This window comes from Phocoena sinus, chromosome 5 (genome assembly GCF_008692025.1).
Source record: "Phocoena sinus isolate mPhoSin1 chromosome 5, mPhoSin1.pri, whole genome shotgun sequence".
NCBI classification, from domain to species: Eukaryota; Metazoa; Chordata; class Mammalia; order Artiodactyla; family Phocoenidae; genus Phocoena; species Phocoena sinus.
The window spans coordinates 101142384-101166456 of record NC_045767.1 but is presented as its reverse complement, the minus strand read 5'-3'; the positions used below and the strand labels follow the sequence as shown (position 1 = coordinate 101166456).

The window sequence follows — 24073 nt, the reverse complement described above, 5'->3', positions numbered from 1 at the left end:
GACGTAGGAGATTTATTATTAATATATTTACATCATCATCATTACTGTGGCTGTGAGAAGTCACAGTTCTGTGAAACCAACTTTACGTCAAACGTTGGTCTTCATACTCATACTATTAACATCACAAAGGAGTTATATATGGAATAATAAATATGATCTGAAGCTAGGACAGTGTTATGACAAAACAATCTATGGGAATGTTACTCATTCTGTCAAGCGATGAAGGCTGCCTGTACCACAAGAAGCAACTTGATTTCCTAACCTCTTACACTCTAATTATGTATTTATTGTAATGAATTGAATGATAATTTAAGCATCTTGTCAGTGTAATTTCAAATCTGAGAATATATTTTTCACTGAGATTAAACCGTGTGTGTATAAATTATAACATAGACTATTTTTCTAATACTTTTATAACCCTTTACCCATTATAAAACACTTTGCATGAATAATTTTATTTAACAGGCTCATACTGAAGATATCATAACTAATTTCAAGACTGCCTGAATATCATAGTTGGAAAGCTGTTTTTATATCAACCTGAAAATTTCATAGCAGCATCGTTAATTTGGTATGCAAACCAACCAGTTAGTAACAGAATCCCTATATTTGACTGTTGCCCTTTCTAGCGTCAGATAGTTTATCTGTATTAATCTGTATTACAGAGTTGGATTACAAATTTCCAACTTGCTGTTCGGGTTCTAGAATCTTGGCCTGCCCTTATGTTTCTCTGCTCAACAGCTTTTGTACATTCATAAAGTTGTATGGCTTAGGATAATGAAAATATACACAAAAAGTGGTTATTTTCCTGGTGAAAGTGTTTTGGGTTGAATTTCACACATTTGCTTTCATTTTCTTTACAGCTGCATTATGTCCACAGTACTCCCGGGGGCTCAGGCTCTGCCAATCCGCCGGTGGTTAGCACAGTCTATGCATACATTGGTACTCCACCCGCCCAACGCCAAATCGCTTCGTTGGTTTGGCGCTTGGGACCCACGCACTTTCTAGAAGAAGTTTTACCTCCTTCAAATGTTACTACCATTTATGAACTAGGACCAAATTATGTTGGAAGTTTTCAGGCCGTATGTATGCCATGTGAGTAACATATTCTTTGTTCATATAGTTGTATAAAACTTACCTCCTGTGGTATAGATGCATGAATAAGTGCATATGTGTAGATTAGGTTATACATTACATTTATCAAAAAAAAGGGCCTTCTCCTCCACTTTTCTTCAGCATGATGCTATTGACCACTCACTCCTATTCAAAATGCTCTCCTCCACTGGTCATCCTATGCTTTCTTGTTTCTTGTCTTCATGCCTAGTCACTAGTTTTCCAGTTTCTCTTGTTGGCTTCAAGATGTGGGTATATACTTTCTAACAGTCTAACCCCAGCCTTCTTCTCTCTGTCATTTCTCCTATTACATGAAGCAGTTTAAAGTATATCTACTCTGGTTAAAGGAAAGAAAGATGGGTCTAGAAAATACACACGTGTATTCTTTAGGTTAGACCAGTTAACATCAATTTTCCTCGTGTCTTTATTCCTGCAGTCCACTCCTGTTATCCATTCTCCCAAAAGGAATTTAGAATCAGAGAGTTGATGTTAAGCTACAGTTCCTTTGTAGTACTCTTTCCAAATGATGTCTTCCATTGCTTTGTACTCATTCTGCCAAAGTTCTCAGAAGAGTTGGGACAAATATGTTGTAAATGGTAATAATCTTATGGCTAAGTAATTTCTCTTTCACCCAGGTTCTTGATTCAGAGTGTCTGATAATAGCTAACACTGACTGAGCACTTAATGTGTGCTGAATAAGTTAATATGCATGAAGGACATAGCTACTCTGAGCCCTTCACAAGTATTTATTCATCACCTCAAAACACTGGGACTTAGGGGCTGTTGTTTGCATCCCCATTTTACAGATGAGGAAACTGAGGTGCAACGATGTACAGGTCACACAGCTTTTAAGTGATAAAGCAGAGGTTCAAACTTAAAACCATCTCGCTTTAAAACTACTTTGCCATGTTGTCTGGAAGAATAAAGAGAGGCATATATGAGGGCTCTCATTGGGAAGGAGGCCTAGTGCTACAAAGCTCATAGACATTCCACTCATTTTCATTCCCTTGTTCCTTGGAACCAAGGGGAAGTGTTTTGTGATTTGTTTGGTAACAGTTAAAACTCTTCCTCTTCCTTTACATTATGCTGTATATTAAGTATATTTGAAGAGTAAAACTTAGGATGTAAAGCTTTATGACTGGATGCTTTTCCTTATTTTCTAATTAAAGAAATAAGAGCTGGAAATTAAATAGTTTTTAAATTTAGCTCCCTTGTTCCACTTTAAAAGATTTTCAAGGCTACCCATTTAAAAACGATAATAAGAATTAAAAAGTTGTGTTAGGATCAGGAGACAAACTGACGATTTTGAAAAGGATTATTCTTCTTTTGAAGGTAAAGATGCAAAATCCGAAGGTGTGGTCCCGTCTCCTGTGTCATTAGTACCAGAGGAAAAGGTGTCATTTGGCCTTTATGCACTGTCTGTGTCCGCCCTAACAGTGGCAAGAATCCGGAAAGTGTACAACAAGTTGGACAGCAAAGCCATCGCTAAACAGGTAAGCAGATTGATTCCCCAGTGGGCTGCTGCTGATTCTCACTGGAAAGATGTTCCAGAGCTTCCTTCTGGGCACCACACAAGTATGAGTGGTTGCTAAAAACAATGCCTTTCATACATTGTTTTGGTTTATTTGCCTTTGAATTTAAGCCAAAACATATTTAGATATATAGTTTAATTTGGAAGAGTGAGAATTCAAGTGCATAGTTTATATTAATTCTTATATTTTTATTGGCAATTAAGAAATCGAACTTTAGGAAACTAAAGGCAACAATTGCTATTTTTAAGGCTGTAATTTTTTTCTGGATAACCTACTAAATGCCGGGCACCATTTTGTTCATGACATAGCAGTAGATAAAGAGAAAATCCCTGCCTTTACTAAGGTTCTTACATTCTAGTGGAAGAGGCATACAATAATAGCTAAAGAAATAACCTGATCATAGAGTATGTTAGAAGATGAAGAGTGCTATGTGGAAAAATAAAGCAGGAAAGGTGAGAGAAAGAAGCTTACAGTTTTAAGTAGGATGGTCAGAGGAAGCCTCACTGAGAAGGTGAAATTGGAGCAGCCTTTGAAACAGATGAGGCAGCAAAGCATGAGAATATGGAGAATAAGATGCATGTATGGGCAGGTGGGGTTTGCATTCCAGAAATACAAGTGCTAAGGCCCTGAGGAAAGTGCATGCCTGCCACAGAGGCAGGTGTGGCTAAACAAAACAAGAGAAAGCCTGTGGGGTAGGTGAGGCAAAAGTAGAGTCACTTTTTCTGATATGGAGAAGACGATAGGAAGAGTAGTTGGGGGGTGGAGGAGGTACTGAGAATTAAGTTTTGCAAAAGTTTGAGAAACGTATTAGACATCTTAGGGGGGGACATCATTGGAAATATGGATCTGAGTTCAGGGGAGAGGTTTGAATGCCACGGGTGTTCATTAGTTGGTGGTAAGGCCACAAGACTAGGTACACTTACCAAAGAGGAGATGGAGATGGAGATGAGGGAAGGTTTACAGATGGAGACCTGGGATATTCCAGTGTGACAGCGTTGGGAAGATGATGAAGAACCAGCAGAAAAGACTATGGAGCCGGCAAGAATGGAGAAAAACTAGGAGAATCTGGTGTTGTAGAAGTCTTATTCACTGTGGCAGATGTGTTAGAACAGTCAGAAAGATGAAGGCTGGCCATCAGGTTTAGGAAGGTAGAAGTCATCAGTGAGCTTGACAAGACGTTTTGGCTGATTAGAGGAGGCAAAGCTAAGGGGAAGGAAATCAAGAGGCTGGAAGGGAAAGGATTTGGGACTAGTAAGTATTAACAAGCTCTTTTGCAGAGGTTTGCCTGTGAATATATATATATATATATATATATATATATATATATATATATATATAAAATCTTCTAAGGAGTATTACCTACATAAATTTATTCTACCGGTAACAACAGAATTAAGTCTATGCCTTATATTTGCTTTAAAAGCACATTGTGTATGTATGTGCAAAATTTAACATTTATTTTGTGTACAGGGCATGTTTTATCCATAAACTTTTGGATAATCTATGTGACATTTACTTGGCTATGGAGTAAGGCAAGTATTATATTCACTAATCAGAAATACTGTGAGGCAGTGAGTGATAAGAACCTTTAAACCACAACAGAGTCTCATTCAGAAGGACCCCTGAGGCTGTTTCCCAAGACCCCCTCACCATCTTTCTCTCAGTAGACTGTATTTAATTGAGTCTACTCAGGTACCTCTGAGTTTCCACACCTTTGGAAGTATTTGCACATTTTTAAAAAAATGAATACTCATGTTTTTAATCTGTTATGGAGAGAGAGAAAAGATATGTTCCCCATCATGTTCTTTTTTCTTTCCCAGTCAAAATGTTCAGACTGTTCCTGTATAGTTACATTTTTCCCTTTCCTATTCTTCAGTTAGGCATTTCCTCCCATGAGAATGCCACTCCTGTGAAGTTGATACACAACTCAGCAGGGCATCTTAATGGACCAGCACGGACAGTTGGGGCTACTCTGATTGGATACTTGGGTGAGTCAGATTGCCTTTGTCTTTCAGACTTATTTGCCTTCAAATCTGCATTCACTTTCTTCACTTGAGTGTGGTGTTTTAAGTTCATATTCGATAGTGCTGACCTGTAATGTTCTTATAATATTTAGAGATTAATGTCAATCCCAAACTCCAGTCAGCTTTAAAAATTATAATCTTTTATAAAATTCCATTAACTTTTCCCCTCTTTTGTCGACACTGATGAGCACTGACTGTATACGTCTACATAATTTCAAGGTAAAGATCACACTACACTTAGGGACAGATGTAAAGACTTGGAAATAACTGATGATTGCTATTGTTACATGGTTTGGTGCTGCAATGGTGACACTCATGGTGCTTTTTATTTGGAAATGAGCTAGAAATAAGAGCTTCAGAGTATGAGCACTGTGGATCCAACTATAATAAAAGTCAGAGCTGCAGAGCCTCTTACCCAATGTCTGCATAGAAAGAATTGATTGTTTTGGTTAGATAGAATTTTGAGGCATAACCCAATAATGCCATCTAAAATTCAGAACTAGCAATTATGTATTTTAATATACAAATCAGTACAGAATATTGGTTCCTTTTAAAATAAAAAGTGTTGTGCTGGTCAGCATCCTACATGTTTATCAGGCGATTATTATTGTCCCAGCAATGTGCACATCTCTTAACTTTGTTTTTCTTTTTTGGCTATGTTGCATTGATAAAAGTTTCCTTTATGCTAAGGCACATGGTAGTTTTTCTTTTTTGATTCAGCAAATATTTAATGAGTACTGCTCTATGTCCTTTGCAAAAATACAGCAGCACTGTGGTATAGTAGAAAGAGCAATGAATGAAGAGTTCAGAGATTTAGGTTCTAACCCCTGTTCTGTCACTGTGTGGATTTAAGCCAGACATTGAGCTCCATGGATGTCAATTTTCTTATCTACAAACTAGTATTACTGGCCCTAATTACCTTAGAAGGTAGCTTTCAAAATCCAGTGCCATAATATATGAAAGTACTGTGGATACTAGAGAGCACACAGAAATATAAAATGCATATTAGCTTTATTTTTTAAAAACTCAATCTTGATTTTTAGGCAAATGACATTCAATGTCTTTTTTAAAAAACAAGGTTAGGGGGCTCCCCTGGTGGCGCAGCGGTTGAGAGTCCGCCTGCCGATGCAGGGGACGTGGGTTCGTGACCCGGTCCGGGAAGATCCCACATGCCGTGGAGCGGCTAGGCCCGTGAGCCATGGCCGCTGAGCCTGCGCTCCGCAATGAGAGAGGCCACAGCAGTAAGAGGTCTGCGTACCGCAAAAAAAAAAAAAAAAAAAAAAAAACAAGGTTAGGAATGTAGATGTGAATTTTTTTTTAAATTGACAAAGTTAGTTCCAGTACTGTGTTTCCACATACTTATGCTCTTCAGGGTCACTGATGTACTGTTACTCAGATTACATAACTAAGAGAAGCTTTGAGCAGTGGTCAGGAATGCGCTCTGTTTGGCTTTTCTATAGGGAATACTTCATCCTTGCCAGGGTGGCTTCTCCATCCCATTCCCCAATTCACAGAGATGAAGTGCTTTTGCTCTCCCCAAGTTTATTCTCCAGCAGTACCTAGTAAGGCATCCTCCCTTACTTCAGAAATATATTCCCAAGGCCTCTGTACTTCTGAGTCTTTACATGCCCGAAGCTATAGAGTAGAAACACTTGTGCTTGCTCTCAAACCCGCTCTTCTCTACTCGCTCCTTTATTCCCAACTCTTCTCTGAAAGTATATATATCAGCATTTATTGCCTTCTCCCAAATTCTACCTTGAATTTTTTTTTTTTTTTTTTTTTTTTGTGGTACGCGGTCTCTCACTGTTGTGGCCTCTCCTGTTGCGGAGCACAGGCTCCAGGCGCGCAGGCTCAGCGGCCATGGCTCACGGGCCCAGCTGTTCCGCGGCATGTGGGATCTTCCCGGACCGGGGCACAAACCCGTGTCTCCTGCATCGGCAGGCGGACTCTCAACCGCTGCGCCACCAGGGAAGCCCTGAATTTTTTTTTTTTAGAATTTTTTTCTTTTGATGTTGGGGGTAGGTGTTTATTAATTAATTTATTTATTTGGCTGTGTTGGGTCTTCGTATCTGTGCGAGGGCGTTCTCTAGTTGCAGCAAGCGGGGGCCACTCTTCATCACGGTGCGCAGGCCTCTCACTATCGCGGCCTCTCTTGTTGCGGAGCACAGGCTCCAGACGCACAGGCTCAGTAGTTGTGGTTCACGGGCCTAGTTGCTCCACGGCATGTGGGATCCTCCCAGACCAGGGCTCAAACCCATGTCCCCTGCATTAGCAGACAAACTCTCAACCACTGCGCCACCAGGGAAGCCCTAGAATTTTTATTTTAGGGTAGAAGGGTATTTTGGTTTTAGGTATAATTTATAATAAATTAAATATTTCTTAAGATGATTTATTCAGTTCTTGTTTACAGTTGGGAATTTATTTTAATTATTTTTCACTGTCTTTTAATCAGGAGTAAGAACATTTGTTCCTAAGCCTGTTGCCACTACTTTGCAGTACATTGGTGGAGCTGCAGCCATCCTGGGCCTGGTGGCCATGGCTTCTGATGTGGAAGGGCTATATGCAGCAGTCAAGGCCCTGGTTTGTGTGGTCAAGAGTAACCCACTAGCCAGCAAAGAGATGGAAAGAATCAAGGGCTACCAGGTTTGTAACCATAAAGCTTGGTCTTCACTTTACTTTGCATTAAAAATCTTCTAATTTTCATTGTAGTTCATGTAGTTTCAAACTCTGGAAGAATAGTATTGTCCAAGTAAACTTTAGAAGTTGGTAGTGTTTATTAAAACTAACATATTTCGAGTGAGAATATAAGTTGTTAGTTTCGAGTTATTTTTTTCTGTGGAAACAGGAATTAAATGAAATAGGGTCATATTACCACCTGCTCTAGAGACTGCCAAGTTGGTAATAGATCCAGAGTTCTCCTCGTTACCCTCGTCTCTCCCCTCCACACCCAGTCATCTTTTACTCGCCCTGCCCCCTTACTTACCTAGGGCATGTGAGAGCCACTGTGTGCCATTACTAGTCCTGAAAACGCATGTGGGATTAAAAAATATGTTGTGTTCATGTATTTACCATCTCTACTAGGTTTAGGCAGAAAGTTACTTATAAGAAGAGGAACAAATATTTGGAGCAAGATTAAATTCCTCTAGTGTAGATGAAGTACAAATGCCTTCTTCTCTAACTTTAGCCAGTAGTTCATTGGTAGTAGGTAAGCTGTTTACTGTAGTGTTTTCTGTAGACTTAATTACCTAATTTGATGTTTTGTTTTGTAAAACTTTCAAAATGATAATTGCAGCATTGTTTATCATGAAAATATAGGAGTAATCTAAACGTTCCAGTAGTATGAGAATGACTAATAATACTATAACCATCTCACATATCATTCAACCTTTTAAAATTATAATTATGGAAACTAGGTTGCAAAAGAAAAAAAATCCTTTGGATAAAATGTTATGTAGAGAACAAGAGTAGAAAATTGTATACACATGATGGCAACAATTTAAATATTTCTGTGTGAATAGTTTATGTAAAAGTGGATATTTTAATAAGAGGATGATGGGATTACCCTGCTTTTCAGATTTTCTCTGATGTTGTGTTGTCATAGTAAAAATTTAGAAATCAGCATAGAAGTCTCAGGAATTGCTTTACTTAGTGTTCTCCAGTGTGTTTGTGTGTGTGTATGTGTGTGTACGTATATGTGTATATGATGACTGACCAACAGGCATTTGGTGTTGCTTTCTTTTAGTTGCTGGCAATGCTGCTTAAGAAGAAACGTTCCCTTCTTAATAGCCACATTCTCCATTTAACTTTTTCCTTGGTGGGAACTGTTGACAGTGGACACGAGACCTCCATTATTCCAAATTCAACTGCTTTCCAGGATCTACTTTGTGATTTTGAAGTATGTATATAAACACTAACTGGTAATATATAATCAAGGAACTGATTTCTTATTCTGTATATTGATAGAGTTAACTATTGAACAGTTTTGTCTCTAAGATGTGTTTATGTTCTAAAATTTTATGATGCTCATGTTAATGTCATTAGTAAAATATACAAAGTAAGGTAGTGATTGGGTTCCTTCTTCCCAAAGATATTCCATTTTACAAGTAGTATAGAAGTGAAATGGTGCAATGCATATGCCTAACTATAGCCAGTTTGCTGTTGCCACTGGCATTACAATAGAGGCAAACATATTTTCATCAAAAAATTTTGATAGTAACTTTTCCTCAAATAGGAGCTAGACCTGAAATTTTGGTTACTAGTAGCTGTATAGGAAAATATTCTTTTCGCCAAAATAGCAAAATTTTTATTTCTACTGTCTTATTACCATAACAGCTTCCACTCTGTCCTCTCAAGGCATCACTTAGTCTTGCATATCCTTTCTCCATTTCATTTCTTGTTCACAGCACTTTGCATACTCATCACTGTATAAAATCTCCCCCTGTGAGGCTGAAGGCTTTATGAATGCAGAGATCATGTCTATCTTCATCTTTGTATCCCTACCACCCAGAATGGTGCCTAGCACTTGGTGTTTGCTGTGATGTCTGGCCCTCACTCTTCTTTGTAACTCTTATAAGCTCGATCTTGTCAGTTATTTTAATCCCCAACAAACAGACTATGTGCCTGAATTGCTTTTCTGAAACTTTATTTGAAAGCTTATTAGCAGCCTGCTTCTAAATAAAAATCCATGGCATCTACTCAGTTCTCAGTACCCCTAGCTCTCAGCAGCATCTGATGCAGTCCATTTCCCTCTTCTTGCATCTCCTAGTTCTTTCACTAGCTTTTAGGCATCACTCTCCTGGTTCATATATCTTGCTCACTACTTTCCCCATAATTTTCTGGTTATAGAATTTTCATTACTTTGTATAAAAGTGTCCACCTTTGCTGCTTTATCCTTTCCTTTATTTGTTGTTTTCTTTCCTTTACATTCTCACCCAGTCCCACAGCCTCATTTCTACAGAGGTGACTCACAAACCTAAATCTTTAGCTTGATATCTGAACTCCAGGCTTATTTCTAACTTCTTCCTCAACATTTCCATTTTTATATCCCAACGACACCTACGCCGAACTTAACATCCTTCCCCAAGTTAGAGCTTCCTTTTAACTTCTGTTTCTATTAATAGCACCACCATTCCCCCATTCACTGAGGCTTGAAATTGAAGAATCAGCTTCCTCCTTCCTCACTGTTTATAAACAGCCCATATTAAGTCATATAGATTCTGCTTCCACATTTCATGTAGTCTGTGTTTTCTCTTTCTCCTGCTGCATCCTAATCCAAGCCCTAATCAATTCTATTCTTACTAAAATAATGATCACTTCTTTCTCCCTTTCCTCAATCTACCTTATATCTTTTTAACCTCATTCTTTCTGAGATATAATCATATAACTTATTAAAAAACTTGCAGTGCTTTTTCTTTCCTACACAATAAAATATACATTTCTCAGCCTGATATGCAAAGTTCTGATACACAGACCTCTCATTCTGTTAGAAAATAATTATTGAATATGTTTGAGCCAAGCACTGTATTAGGTGCTAAGGATGTGAAAATAAAAGATAGAGTCCATGCCTCAAGACATTTAGTGCATTAGAAGAGAAAAGCAAATAGACAATAAAAATTTTGTGAAAGCACAGAGGTAAAGGTATGCAGAGAGGATTATGAGAGTACTAAGGGACCTACTTAATAAGCCTAGCTTTGTATACATGTGGTAATTGACACATTATCTTTAGTTTCAGATTTCTGACTGAAATTCAGTATATAAACATCAGAAATTTAGTTGCTTGACAAATTTTGGCTTCATTTTATAGTACTCTGCTCCCTTTGTGGCTTCATTTGGCATTCCTAATAACCCCAAACTGTAGTGGTCAATAAATACTTAATTTACCCTATTTTTAGAACAGCTATTTAACAATATAAGTAAAATAATTGTAATAGTATCCAAGCATTTTCTTTTTCAATGGTTGTTCTAGAATTTGCAATATACATGTGTAACAATTCAGTCTGTCTTCAAAGTACATTATACCACTTCACCTATAGTGTAAAAACCTTGCGATGGTACCCTTCCATTTCTCCCTTCCTGTCCTTTGTGCCATTGTTGTCATACATTTTACTTCTATATGTTTATAATCCCCACAATATTTGTATTATTTTTGCTTTAAATAGTCGATTATCTTTTAAAGGCATTAAAAAATTTTTATAGTCGCCCACATAGTATATGCAGCAAACAGTATTTATGGCATTTTTTATTCCTTTGTGTAGATCCAGACTTCCATCTTGTAATGGAATGATATGTCTGTCTGAAAAACTTGCTGTAACACTTCTTGTAGTGCATGTTTACTGGTGATAAATTGTCCCATCTGAATAAGTATTTTTCCTTCTTTTTTGAAGGATATTTTTGCATAGAATAGAATTCTAGTTGATGATTTTTATTCTTTTCATACTTTAAAATTGTCAGTTATTCCCTTGTCTTTATGTTTCTTCTGCCTGAGCTTTGTTGACTTTTTTAAGTTGGTGAGTTTGTCATTTTTGTCAAATGGGAAATTTTTTAGCCATCATTTCTTCAGCTGTTTTCCCTGGTCGACACCCGCACCCCTCCAGCGCCACCACTCACACACACCTTTTTTGGACTGCAGTTAACATGTATCTTAGGTTCCTGGCTGTTGTCCCACAAGTCACTAATACTCTGTCTAGTCATTTATTTTCAGTATTTTTTTCTCATGCTTCATTTTGAATAGTTTCTGTTGTTATGTCTTTAAGTTTACCGAACATTTTTCCTGCAGTGTCTAATCCTCTGTTAGTCCCATCCAGTATGTTTTTCATTTTTTTTTTTTTTTTTTTTTTTTTTTTTTGCGGTATGCGGGCCTCTCACTGTTGTGGCCTCTCCTGTTGCGGAGCACAGGCTCTGGATGCGCAGGCTCAGCGGCCATGGCTCACAGGCCTAGCCGCTCCACGGCATGTGGGATCTTCCTGGACCGGGTCACAAACCCGTGTCCCCTGCATCAGCAGGCGGACTCTCAACCACTGTGCCACCAGGGAAGCCCCTGTTTTTCATTTTGAATATTTTATTTCTCATCTGTAGAAGTTCATTTTGGATGTCGGTTATCTTCTATTTCTCTCCTCATCATTTTCATATTTTTTGTTACATTCTTTAGCTTATGGAGCATATTTAATAGCTTTTTAAAGGTCTCAATAATTCTATCATCTCTGTCATTTCTGGGCCTATTTATAATGATTGGGTTTTTTCTCCTACTTATGGCTCATATTTTCCCTTTTTTTTTGCATTCTTGGGAACTTGATTGGATGCTAAATTTTACATTGTTGAATGCTAAATTTTGTTTTATTATTTTAAAGAGTATTAAACTTTGCTCTAGTATTGCAGTTATCTTGATTCTTTTGAGGCATGCTTTTAAGCTTTGTTAGGGTGGACTTTGATTAATCTTTAGTGGTAATTTAGCCCCCCTACTAAGGTATTACACTTCTGAGACCTCTACCCAACCTTCCCATGTATTTTGAAGTCTCTATACTGGTTGGTGGGAGTGCAAAGTAGTTTCAGCCCTTTGTGAGTTTTAGGAATTGTTTGCTGTGCCAGTTTGCAGTGGTTATTTCCAGTTTTGGACCCACACAAGATTCCTGTCATTCAGTTTTTGTATTCCGTATTCATTCTATTCAGTATATTGTATTCAGTATTCACTAATAGTATTCAGTCATTGATTCCAGAGAAATTTTCTATAGATCTTGCCTTTCTAGTTGTTTACTCTAGGAGGGTAATTTCCACAGCAATTATCTCTTTATGAACAGAACCAGAAGTCCTATATACAGGCAGTTTTAAAGGGCTACAATAAATAAAAACTAATAAAGTGGTTATATTCAATTAATTAAGTGAAATAAGTTATATGTGCTGCATTTGCGCTTATTGGATTGGGACTTGGGGTATTTTTAACCGTAAATATACCACTGGTCTTTATTTTGTTATAGGTCTGGCTCCATGCACCGTATGAACTTCATCTTTCCTTATTTGAACACTTCATTGAATTGCTCACAGAGTCCAGGTATTAGTTGATACCTAAATTGTTAGCTGTTCAGTTATAGAAGAGATACTAGTACAATGTATAAAATCTTCTTTCTCTTATAGTGAAGCTTCAAAGAATGCCAAGTTAATGAGGGAATTCCAGCTAATCCCAAAGCTACTACTGACTCTTCGAGATATGTCTTTATCCCAGCCTACAATTGCTGCTATTAGTAATGTGCTGAGCTTCTTACTGCAAGGTTTTCCCAACAGCAATGATCTGCTCAGGTAGTGAAAACTTCTGTATTTGTTTGTTTGTTAACTAAAAGTACCAACGAGGTTAAGATGATTGAGATGAACATAATTGGTTCCTATGCCTAGGTAACACGTGTAAAATTAATACTATTCAAGATATTTGTAAGGCGTGGAAAACATGAATGTATCTTGCAAAGCCAGTTGTTGTCACTAGCGAATAATAGAATTCTGGTGAGAAAAGTTAAAATTAGCCCAGTGAGGCTGATTGTCCTGGACATAAAAATGTTCAGTGTAGGAATTCTTGATCCACAGCCCTCTTCCCCAAGCCTTGCTACTTCTCAAATGTACGTGCAGAAGCACATAAACACATGCACGTACACCCGAAGCGGACATGCCATGTCTTTTGTATTTGTTCTCTATCACCCAAACTGATGGTGGTATTTTATTGTTGTATATTCAGACCTTTTATATGAGTATTATTTTGCTGCCAGTGTGAAATATGGCTTAAGACATATTTATGGAGTATATGTAGAACTGTTCTAATAGGCACATGAAAATTCTCATCTTGACTGAAAATGGAAGGAAAAAAACTACCTAAGATATTTTCCAAGTAGATAACTGCTTAAATTAGACTTAATCACTGCTTGTCATGTAATTGCTCAGGTATTGCAGGTGAAATCACACATTATCGCTAGAGTATTCCCAGTAAACTAATCTCTAATTGGTGTAGCACATAAATCACTCATTTTATATACAGTTATCTTGAAAGCATTTTTTTTAAACTTGGTGACAGATTTAAAATTGGAGTTTAAAAATTATTTTGGAGCTTGTCATTATTATTAACAATATTTATTTAGGTCTTATCCTGGTGTTATCATGATCACTTTGCTGAAATTATCACTGAAACCTATCAAGGCTTTTATTTTTCTCTGCATTACAAATTAAGAAATTAAAGCCCAGAGAGGTTAAGCTACTTGCCCCAAGTAACATGATTAAAAACTGATAGAGCTAGGATTTTAATCTTACCTGTGTTTCCAAAACCCAAGTACTTAACTACTAGGCTACAGTAGATCCATATAGATAATGTTAGGACATTTTAATTTGGATCATACCATTTGGTTTTTGAAATTTAGATTAGTGCATTAAAGGACTCATATTTCTGATGAAGTGTATTTTTCCCTATACGTATTTTAAAACATTATAACATATAATGTTAATTGCAACAGTTCGAGGGGAAGCAAATGAAATACAATCATGTGAGGTCTGTAAAAGATTAGTTAAAATAAGAAGTACTGTTTTGGTTTCCATTTCTTTGCTTTTTGCTTCTTAGTATTGTTTGTTTCGGAGAGAGAAAAAATAAAATCTATAACCTCTTTTTTCTTGTATTTAAAGGTTTGGCCAGTTTATTTCTTCTACTTTACCAACCTTTGCAGTTTGTGAGAAATTTGTAGTTATGGAAATAAACCATGAAGAGAAGCCTGACACTGGTGAGTCAATTCTGGAGCTTGGAATGTAATTACTATACCCTGTTTTCTTCTGACACAAGTTGGACCTGAATTATATGTGACACTGTTATATTACTTTTCTCCTTACATTACTTTTTTTGGTCTTTCACAGATTTATTTGTCTTAGACCAAGGCTCTACACTATGCAGAAGTACAGAATTACCTACAAATTGAATAGGGTGTGAATTTACTTTAAAAATAAAATCTTTCTTATTTTTACAGGATTTATAGCAATGTTCCTTTAAATAATAAACTCTTCCAGTTAATTTTTGAACATTATTTTTTTTTAATTTATATAAAACTCTTCAGAAACATTGATTCTTGCTAAAGTGAATTGTATCTATATTGCGGTTATTTTTATTTCCCTGTTAAATATTTAATAGTCATTGAGGGAAAGAACATTTTACTAGAATCACTTTATGTAAGTGTAGAATAAAATTTTCTTAAGTTGTAGTTCCTGGGCCCATGACAACCACTTTTTTTTTTGAAAAAATATCTTTCCTCCCTTGAAGCGTATTTTTCTCTTGTTAGAATGTATTTTTCCAGTTGTGTATTCAAGAGCAGGAGATTTGCTTGGAAAACATCAAAAGAACCTTTAGATTAACCTGTAATTAAATTCACAATATTTTATATTTGTTCAGCATTATTTACATTATTATCCTGTTACATTATTCCCAAATTATGTCACATAAATGATTTCCTTTAAAACTCTTATGACCCTATCCATCTGGGAGTTCTCTTCCATTTTGGCTGTATCAGTCAGAGCACAGCCTCTCTGGTGCTTCATGAATAAGAAGAGAAAGTGGTGTAATTATGTTTTTCAAAGGTGAAACAGAGATTTGAGAGACTGACTTCTACTAATCATAGAGCAGAATATAAGGCCAGTAACCACTTACTTCCTACCATTTGGAAGAATGTTGATATTTCTTTGGTGAAGCAAATTAGCAGTGGGTGAGAAGCATATAGATCAAATCAATGGATAACACTTATTTAGTGCTTAATATTTGCCAGGCACTGTTAAGTGCTCTATATAATCTTATAACAGTCCTATGAAATTGGTCCTGTTGTTATCACAGTTTTACAAAAAGTGAGGACACTGAGGCCCAGAAGGTTTAAGAGAAACTTACCTGAGATCATACTACTGCATTTGAACTCAGGTAGTCCAACATTCTAAGCCATCCTGAATACTAACATTCTAAACCACTGCACTATTCTACCTTATACAAAGATTATTTCTAAGTTCTGAATTAATATAAGCCAAGTAAATAGGAATTAAAAAGGGAAGTCCTGGGACTTTCCTAGCAGTCCAGTGGTTAAGACTCCACACTTCCACTGCATTGGGATCGGGTTCGATCCCTGGTCGGGGAACTAAGATCCTACATGCCGTGCCATGCGGCCAAAAAAAAAAGGAAAGTCCTTTTAAAATCTTTGGAACTGTATAACATGTTTATTTCAAGTATAAAAAAAAAAGATATGGGAAAAATATTTCTCTAGTCTCCATATTTCTTGCTGGCCATTGAATTCAATAACTACAACTAGTGCTGTAAACTTTTTTTGACAAGAGCGCGGTAGCAGGGATGTATAAATTAGGAAAATTTTCTCTTGATCTGCCAAGTTGATTAGACTAGTCTTCTCCTCATCAGTTTATTGCCATTTGAAAGAATAGAGAAAGTCAGAAGCATATTGCTGGTCTTGTTAGTATATGACCTTGATTGTTTAATTGTGTGGACTGGACCGTCTTAAGTATAACAGGATGTTCCAAAAAATTAAAACCATAGTTTTTTCTTTCATGTAGCTTACATAGTATTCAGGATACACCTGCCAAAAAAATGGCTTGAATAATGCTGAACGGTGATATAATAATTAATGCAAAATAAAATAAATTGCATGAAAGCACAGTGCAATGTGGAGTAAAGCATCAGTTCGAATGGAAAGAAGTTAACCTGGAAATTTCTTTCAGAGTTAATTGTTTTAAACTGTATTTGAAAATTAACGGGACATAACTGACAGTGAAAAAAATAGGCATAAAAACTAAGGAGAATTCTTAATTTCTATGTGGATTGTCATTTTATTGAAAGGAAGTAATTCATTTGTCAATTAGGTTGTCCATTCCATTTGTCAACGAGGCAATCTGTAAATTACCAGTCCTATGCCTGTTAGCCTGGGAGGGAATCTTGAGTTCCCCTTGGTAAGCTTAAAGCACCCATCTCAATGATTAAGGCACTAAGTTAGCATTTTAAAAGATACTATTTAAAAGTAAAAATAGTCCCTTGCCCAAACAAGTAAAAGCATATAACCATGGTCATTAAACTTTAGCCTGAGCTTCAATTATAGAGTAAAGGAAAGAAAGCATATGGATTGTGACTTACTAACCCCGAGCTCTTAGTGGCAGAGCTGGGCCTGCAACACTAGGCCATTGATCCCAGTCCCTTGTGCTTCCAGTACTATCCATTGAGAACCGTAAACTTTCTGTCTTCCTTCCTTTCTTCCCCAAGTTCTCCTGTGCATTTGTGTGCCTTTCCCTCTTGTCTGTGCTATTTAATTCTCACTTTACTTTATGTATTATAATTATTGAATAATTTATGCTTCCTCTTTTCATTTTTTTTTTTTTTTTTTTTGCGGTACGTGGGCCTCTCACTGCTGTGGCCTCTCCCGTTGCGGAGCACAGACTCCGGACGCGCAGGCCCAGCAGCCATGGCTCACGGGCCCAGCCGCTCCGGGGCATGTGGGATCTTCCCGGACCGGGGCACGAACCTGTGTCCCCTGCGTCGGCAGGCGGACTCTCAACCACTGCGCCACCAGGGAAGCCCCTCTTTTCATTTTTAAATCTGGAAATTTTAACCATTTCAGTCCTTCAAAAAGACTAGAAATTAAGGGTTTGCATTGTTATTTTTGTTCATGTGATCCTCGTTTGATTACTTTACCCCTGTTGGTAGGAGAAGGGAATATTAATATAAAAAAGGGGTTCACAGTCTTTATTATCACTTGTTTAGATAATGTCTTAAGTAAATGAACAGTTTTCAGGATTCTAAAGAGAAATGTTGGACCCTTTTTCTTGTTCACTTGAGTGGAAAGTACTCCTAGAGAAAATGTTTTCTGAAAGGTGTGTTTCAGTGAGATTTCCTAGAACAGTGTTGGATATTTTATCCTAGTTTATCGACTAGGGCAATTTAATGTATTTATTTTCATTGTAGGAACTGAAGAAGAGTTTGGAGGTCTTGTATCTGCCAATCTTATACTTTTGAGGAACAGACTTCTAGATATCTTACTAAAACTGGTTTACACATCTAAAGAAAAGACAAGCATTAATTTGCAGTAAGTAAAATCTTTTGAGCATTGATGGTAATAGTTGCTACTACTAGTTAATTCATGGTAGACAAAAGAAAGATTTGCCACTGACTTTTAATAGATTTTTTTTAAACCCTGAAATTTATCGTATCTCAAGAATGAAACTAGTCTTATTTTTTTAAATTTGAAATCATAATCCTTTAAATTAATGTTTGTTTTGTTTAATCCATCTGTCTTTGAATAGAGCTTGCGAAGAGCTGGTCAGGACGCTGGGTTTTGACTGGATTATGATGTTTATGGAAGAACACTTGCATTCCACCACAGTTACGGCAGCCATGAGGATTCTTGTCGTCCTACTGAGTAATCAGTCTATTCTCATCAAGTTCAAGGAAGGACTCAGTGGTGGAGGGTGGCTGGAACAGACAGATTCCGTCTTAACCAATAAGATCGGGACTGTATTAGGTATGGGACTTTTACAGTCAGCTGCTTTGAAATAAGCTGTTTTGTGTTTTGTGTTTAAATCTTATATAAGCTTATACTCTTCAGTTTGTCTAACAACCATTGAGTCATGAATTTTGATTAATGGTAGAGTAAAAAGAATAAAAAGTTTCAAATTTGGCTTTTTTAATTGCAAATCAAACTGAAGTCAGAGACAGGATATTAAGATGTGAAAACTCAAGTAAATTTCTTATGATTTCTTTTTGTTGTATAGTCCCCTTTCTGATCTATAAATAATTTGCAAATTATCAGAACTGACTTAATAATAATATTTTGAGCGTCTATTCTGTACCAGTTACAAACACTTTTCAGTTTCACAATAACTTATTTCATTTTCACAGTAGCACTATGATATATAAATACCCATTTTACAGATGAGAAAGTCAAGGCATAGGGGTGAAGTCACTTGTCAGGTAAGAAGTGTCAAAATCTGAATCCAGGGCTTCCCTGGTGGCACAGTGGTTGAGAGTCCGCCTGCCGATGCAGGGGACACGGGTTCGTTCCCCAGTCCGGGAAGATCCCACATGCTCCAGAGCGGCTGGACCCATGAGCCATGGCCGCTGAGCCTGCGCGTCCGGAGCCTATGCTCCGCAACAGGAGAGGCCACAACAGTGAGAGGCCCGCTTACTTCAAAAAAAAAAAAAAAAAAAATCTGAATCCAGGTCGCTCAATCCAAAACCCATGCTTTTAATAGTTACGTTATATTGCCACACAAATATTTAAGCTCATTGAAGTTTCAGCCAAAGCTCTTTATTCTCTGCTTATTGGTTCTATGCTGTTTTCAACACAGAACTGAGCATTTAAACAATATTAGAAAATTACAGTTTCCTGTGTTAGATTTATTTGAACTGGTATATATTTCTGTTCATATTAATGATCTTATTTTGGAAAATATATATTTAAGATAATGTTTTTATTGAAAATTATAGTCATTCAGTTCTTAAAGTATTTAAAAAATATATTTGTCTTTATAACATTACAGTTTAAAATCATATATAATTGTATTCTGCAATAAGCATTAAGAATAACTATTTACCCTGTCAGGTGGAAAAATTAGGTATCAGAATTTAATATGTAATTTATCTGTTAAAAAAAAAAAGTTCAAGTATCAATACCTAGGTGCAACCTGCACTACTTTGTCAAATGTTAAAGCAAATGGTAGGAAGATAGAGCTTACACCATAGGATTATTTTATTGTTATTTCACATGTGAAAAACGTCTCAAGGAACTTTGTGATGAAGAAAGAAATTCACTGTGAAATGATTTCTCAAGAAAATTGTCTGCTTTAAAATATGCATTTTAGGGCTTCCCTGGTGGCGCAGTGGTTGAAAGTCTGCCTGCCAATGCAGGGGACACGGGTTCGTGCCCCGGTCTGGGAAGATCCCACATGCCGCGGAGCGGCTGGGCCCGTGAGCCATGGCCGCTGAGCCTGCGCATCCGGAGCCTGTGCTCTGCAACGGGAGAGGCCACAACAGTGAGAGGCCCACGTACCGCAAAAAAAAAAAAAAGCATTTTAAATTATTATCATTATAGAGACTTTATGATCTGAAAAATAGATTGCTGTTTTGCCTTGACTCTGGGAGAAAGATATAGCCAACAAGTGTCATAAACAGTTTCGTAGCAAGAAATTTAGCTTTTTGACCTTAATAGTAGCTAGTAGCTACTAAGAGAATAAATAGTGAAAGGCACAATTCAGTGTGAGTTCGGAGAATGTAAGAGTTTTAAATGCTAATTGACAGCACTGCTTCTTACTGAAGGCCAAAATAATACCTGAGTTTCACCTAGGACTTTGCAGTTTGCAAAATTATTTAACATATGTCATCGCACTTGCCTTCAGGATTCCAGACACGGGTGTATGTATTTTATGGTATATAAGTTATGTATTATAGGAAATAAACCTAATGAGTATACATTAAGAATTAATTTCTCTCTAATTAGGAAAATAATACTGTTAAATGCATAAGCTTCCTGTGTCAGACAGTAATATGTCTGAGTATCTGTCTTCTGACAGTCAGTTCTGTCCTTTTTTCTGTCCTACATCACTTCAGTAATAGCAGGAAAAGGTGCTTTTAACTTTTCTGACCTACCTGACTTCATGTTTTAGAATTTATTTGTGCTTCATTGATACCTGCTTGTATATTGCATATGCTGCTTTGGTTCTAAAAGAGAAATCTAGGTATTTAAGTTTAATTTAAATTTGATTAAATTTAACTTTCCCTGAATATCTATCTGATACATACATACTTGTGTATATATACGGATGTATATCTATATCTACATATATATAGATATATCATCTCATTTGATTCTGTTTCTCTTTGATATGATGAACAACCTAAAGTTTTTGAATGTTTTATTCATATTTCTTAGTTTTTTGTCAGATTTTTCTTTATAAAAATACCTTCCATGTAGCTGTAACTTGAATCTAAATTAATGCTTAACTGCTAATAACATATTAGATATTCCTTAATATCAATTATGGGGTGGAAATAGAGTGTGAAAATTTGGAAAGGAAAATAAATGCTAGTATTGGTTTTCATTTAGGACATATAATTTGATCAAAATTTCTTTTCCTACTCAATGTATAAAATACCACTTTATGTTTTTTGATTTCTTAAGGCTCAGACTTTTTTATATTCATGATTTCATTTAGAATTTACTACAAACAAAAATCACCCAGCATCCTAATGCAGCCAGTTTTTCAGAAATGTGACAGTGTCATTAAGAAGGCCAACAGAGACAGTTTAGCTTTACAGGCTTCAAGTCCTGGTGCCACCACTCATTAACTTTATGACTTTGAACAAATTGCATATTTTCTACATTATAAAAAGGATAATAGCAGTTTCTTACATGCCCATTGTCTAAGAAATGAGATGATACATGAAAGAGGTTGGTAATTTGCTGTCCAATTTTTTGTTAATTAGAAGAGCATGCTTTAGAAGATTAATTCATATCACACTGAGCAATTGATTTAGATGAACTGTTTAAAAAGCCACCTAGATACAAATTTCTCTTTCATTATTTTAAGTAGTAACAAGTATGTGCTTACTTCATCATAGAAAAAAGAACTTGGAAAAAAATGTGAATATTCATTTGAAATAAAAATTGTTTCAGAGTAAAAGTCAATCTTTCATCTTGCTGTTTGCAGAAGTTTTCCATTGAATCTCTAGCCAACATTTCTTCTGTACTGAGCACTGTACTAGGTTTGGGGTGGCAAAAGAACTAGATGTTTGAGGGCTTCCCTGGTGGCGCACTGGTTGAGAGTCCGCCTGCCGATGCAGGGGACACGGGTTCGTGCCCCGGTCCAGGAAGATCCCACATGCCGCGGAGCAACTGGGCCTGTGAGCCATGGCCGCTGAGCCTGCGCGTCCAGAGCCTGTGCTCAGCAATGGGAGAGGCCTGAGTACCGCAGAAAAAAAAACAAAAAAAACAAAAACAACTAGATGTTTGAGTTGTTTCCCAAAGTTAGTTAGTTAGTTATATAAAGGAGGAAACAGGATTGATAGAAAGGCTGGTGCTGTAAGCCACATTAATAAGCAGTGATCATCTCCTGGTAGAGCCGTGGTTCTAGACAGATTTTGGATGTTCAGATAACCACAGTGACAGTGGGTTCAGACTTGCTATCCCACTGCCAGACAGCTTTCCAGCAGAGTTACAGATCATGTTGTGAGGAAAGATTATTTTGCATATTCATTTTGTCTTGTCTCTTGATTCATAGATCATTTAAGGTAATTAGTTTATCACGATTTTCAGGACAAATGAAATATATTAACTATATTTTGGTGCATTTTTAAGTTACATTTTTTTGTAGCATCTTAAATTCTGGCTGTTTTGAATATTACTTTCTTCTTAGGGAAATGTTAGAGCTCTTTGGAGGTCATTCTTTTAATGAGTAGAATTTATACTACCTCTTGTATCTGACTGCCTCAGCTATGTTTTGAGACCTGTATCCTAATAGACAGGCTTGCCAAAGTCAAAGAGATAGTAAAGTAAAACTTTTGACTGAAAGATTAATTCAACAGTTGAATAGTTAATTACTTATATTAATGTGAATGTTCTGGATGGAAATGTCACATATGCTGAATTACTCCTTTCTTTGTTAACGTAGCATGGTAATCGATTATTAATTTTGTCCTTATCGTTGTTTCCTCTTCTCTTAGGATTCAACGTGGGCAGGAGTGCTGGTGGGAGATCGACTGTCAGGGAGATTAACCGGGATGCTTGTCATTTTCCTGGTTTTCCAGTTCTTCAGTCATTCCTTCCTAAACACACTAATGTCCCTGCCCTCTATTTTCTCCTCATGGCATTGTTTCTGCAGCAGCCAGTTAGTGAGCTGCCTGAGAACCTGCAGGTCAGTGTGCCTGTCATCAGCAGCCGATGTAAGCAGGGTTGCCAGGTAGGAATTATCTAGTAGGGTGTAAGTGTAATTACATTTGTCAGAAAGTCACCGCAGGGTGATGGGTTAATCACACTAAAATCAAGTGGTTCCATCCCTTTCTCACGTTTGGGATTTGATTTGGAACATAAAAATCGGAAAGTACCATAGAAAATTTCCCCAAAAAGAAATCCTTTTTACCTATTTGGTCTTTTTCTCTTTATGGTTACTCTATATGATTATATATGCGTGAAGACTTTGGATGATATTTTAATGGTGATCAAAAGAATTCTTTTGAGTAACATGATTTTATCTAGAAATATAATTTCTGTAGAATTAAAAATGGAGTAGTGTACATACCATAAATTGGGTGGGTATGAAAGGATTCTTAGTACAAGTCTGATTAGAAAAATGTTTTTAAATTCTCAATGATAGATAATGTCCACGTTAGGAAAACAGTAAGGCTTTACCTGATTTCTAATCTGAGACTATCATGGATATTTCTATATAGTTCATGTTTGTGGCACTGCAAAGACATAGGAATTTAGTTTTAAACTCAGTTATACTTCCATAATAATGCCAAAATGCTATTCAAATCAACTCTAGTCATTGACAAAACCTTTTAAATGAAAACGCTGAGTCTGTACCCATACATTAAGTCACAGTACAGATTCATGCTTAGCAGAGTTTGGTTGGTTATGTAATTTTCAAAATAAGCATGACACCATAGTCATAAAGTGTTATATAAAACTACTATGAATAAATCTCCTCAGACTGATTTTTATTTCATCAAATCTTCATCTGTATGTAACCTAAAAGTGAATTAGAACATTGCTGAGAGTGGGGGAAAGAGTAAGTTCAATGTGCTTTTTAAAAAGATCCTGCTTATTTAAGACCATCAGTTCTTTAATTTCATCGCCTAATTAGCAAGTATTTTATTTTTGTTTGTTTTCCTTAGGAAAAAAAAGAAAATGATGTTTTTAACATAGGTCTAAGACGGGATGATACATAATATTCACTTTGTCTTGTAAATGTAAAAATGAGTTTTAAAATATAGGAGGGAGGAGTGCTAGGTCTCTATCTCTTTGTCATTGCTCACTTCGGAAAAAACTAATTAATTTCAAAGAAATTTTAGAATATTAGAACTTTTGAGGGTCTCTACTGAAAAAAATTGGCAATGGCTAATCTTTATTCACTTTCACCTCTGCAGTTTGATTTAGATTCCATTTGGACATTTATCTTTGGAGTGCCTGCCTCCAGTGGAACTGTGGTCTCTTCTATCCATAACGTATGCACAGAAGCTGCTTTTTTATTATTGGGGATGCTCCGCAGCATGCTGAATTCAGTAAGTTCCTGAGATACTGATACCTGTCGGTAGTTCTTCCTGCCTGTGATATTTTTTAAAATAGAAGAATCCTTTGCTGTCATAACTCTTTATTTACTATGTGGTTTCTGGAACCTCAGCCTCTGTGTTTTGTTATC

At 36.5% G+C, this 24073-nt stretch overlaps 1 protein-coding gene across 9 annotated transcripts in view; it reads left to right on the top strand.

Moving 5' to 3' along the window:
* WDFY3 (WD repeat and FYVE domain containing 3) overlaps positions 1 to 24073 on the top strand; it is a 262893-nt gene that overhangs the window by 156063 nt on the left and 82757 nt on the right. For 8 of the 9 annotated variants that reach the window (XR_004349890.1, XR_004349891.1, XM_032631813.1 and 5 more), the window contains 12 exons: positions 864 to 1095; positions 2446 to 2606; positions 4522 to 4633; positions 7122 to 7312; positions 8412 to 8564; positions 12640 to 12713; positions 12797 to 12958; positions 14318 to 14412; positions 17625 to 17745; positions 17963 to 18180; positions 22377 to 22612; positions 23802 to 23936. Coding sequence is in view for 7 of the 9 variants with exons in the window: in XM_032631813.1 (XP_032487704.1) it covers positions 864 to 1095; positions 2446 to 2606; positions 4522 to 4633; positions 7122 to 7312; positions 8412 to 8564; positions 12640 to 12713; positions 12797 to 12958; positions 14318 to 14412; positions 17625 to 17745; positions 17963 to 18180; positions 22377 to 22612; positions 23802 to 23936 (1890 nt within the window). In the remaining 2 variants the exon portion in view is untranslated. The remainder of the gene's footprint in view (positions 1 to 863; positions 1096 to 2445; positions 2607 to 4521; positions 4634 to 7121; positions 7313 to 8411; positions 8565 to 12639; positions 12714 to 12796; positions 12959 to 14317; positions 14413 to 17624; positions 17746 to 17962; positions 18181 to 22376; positions 22613 to 23801; positions 23937 to 24073) is intronic. The other variant, XM_032631810.1, reaches the window with a different exon arrangement.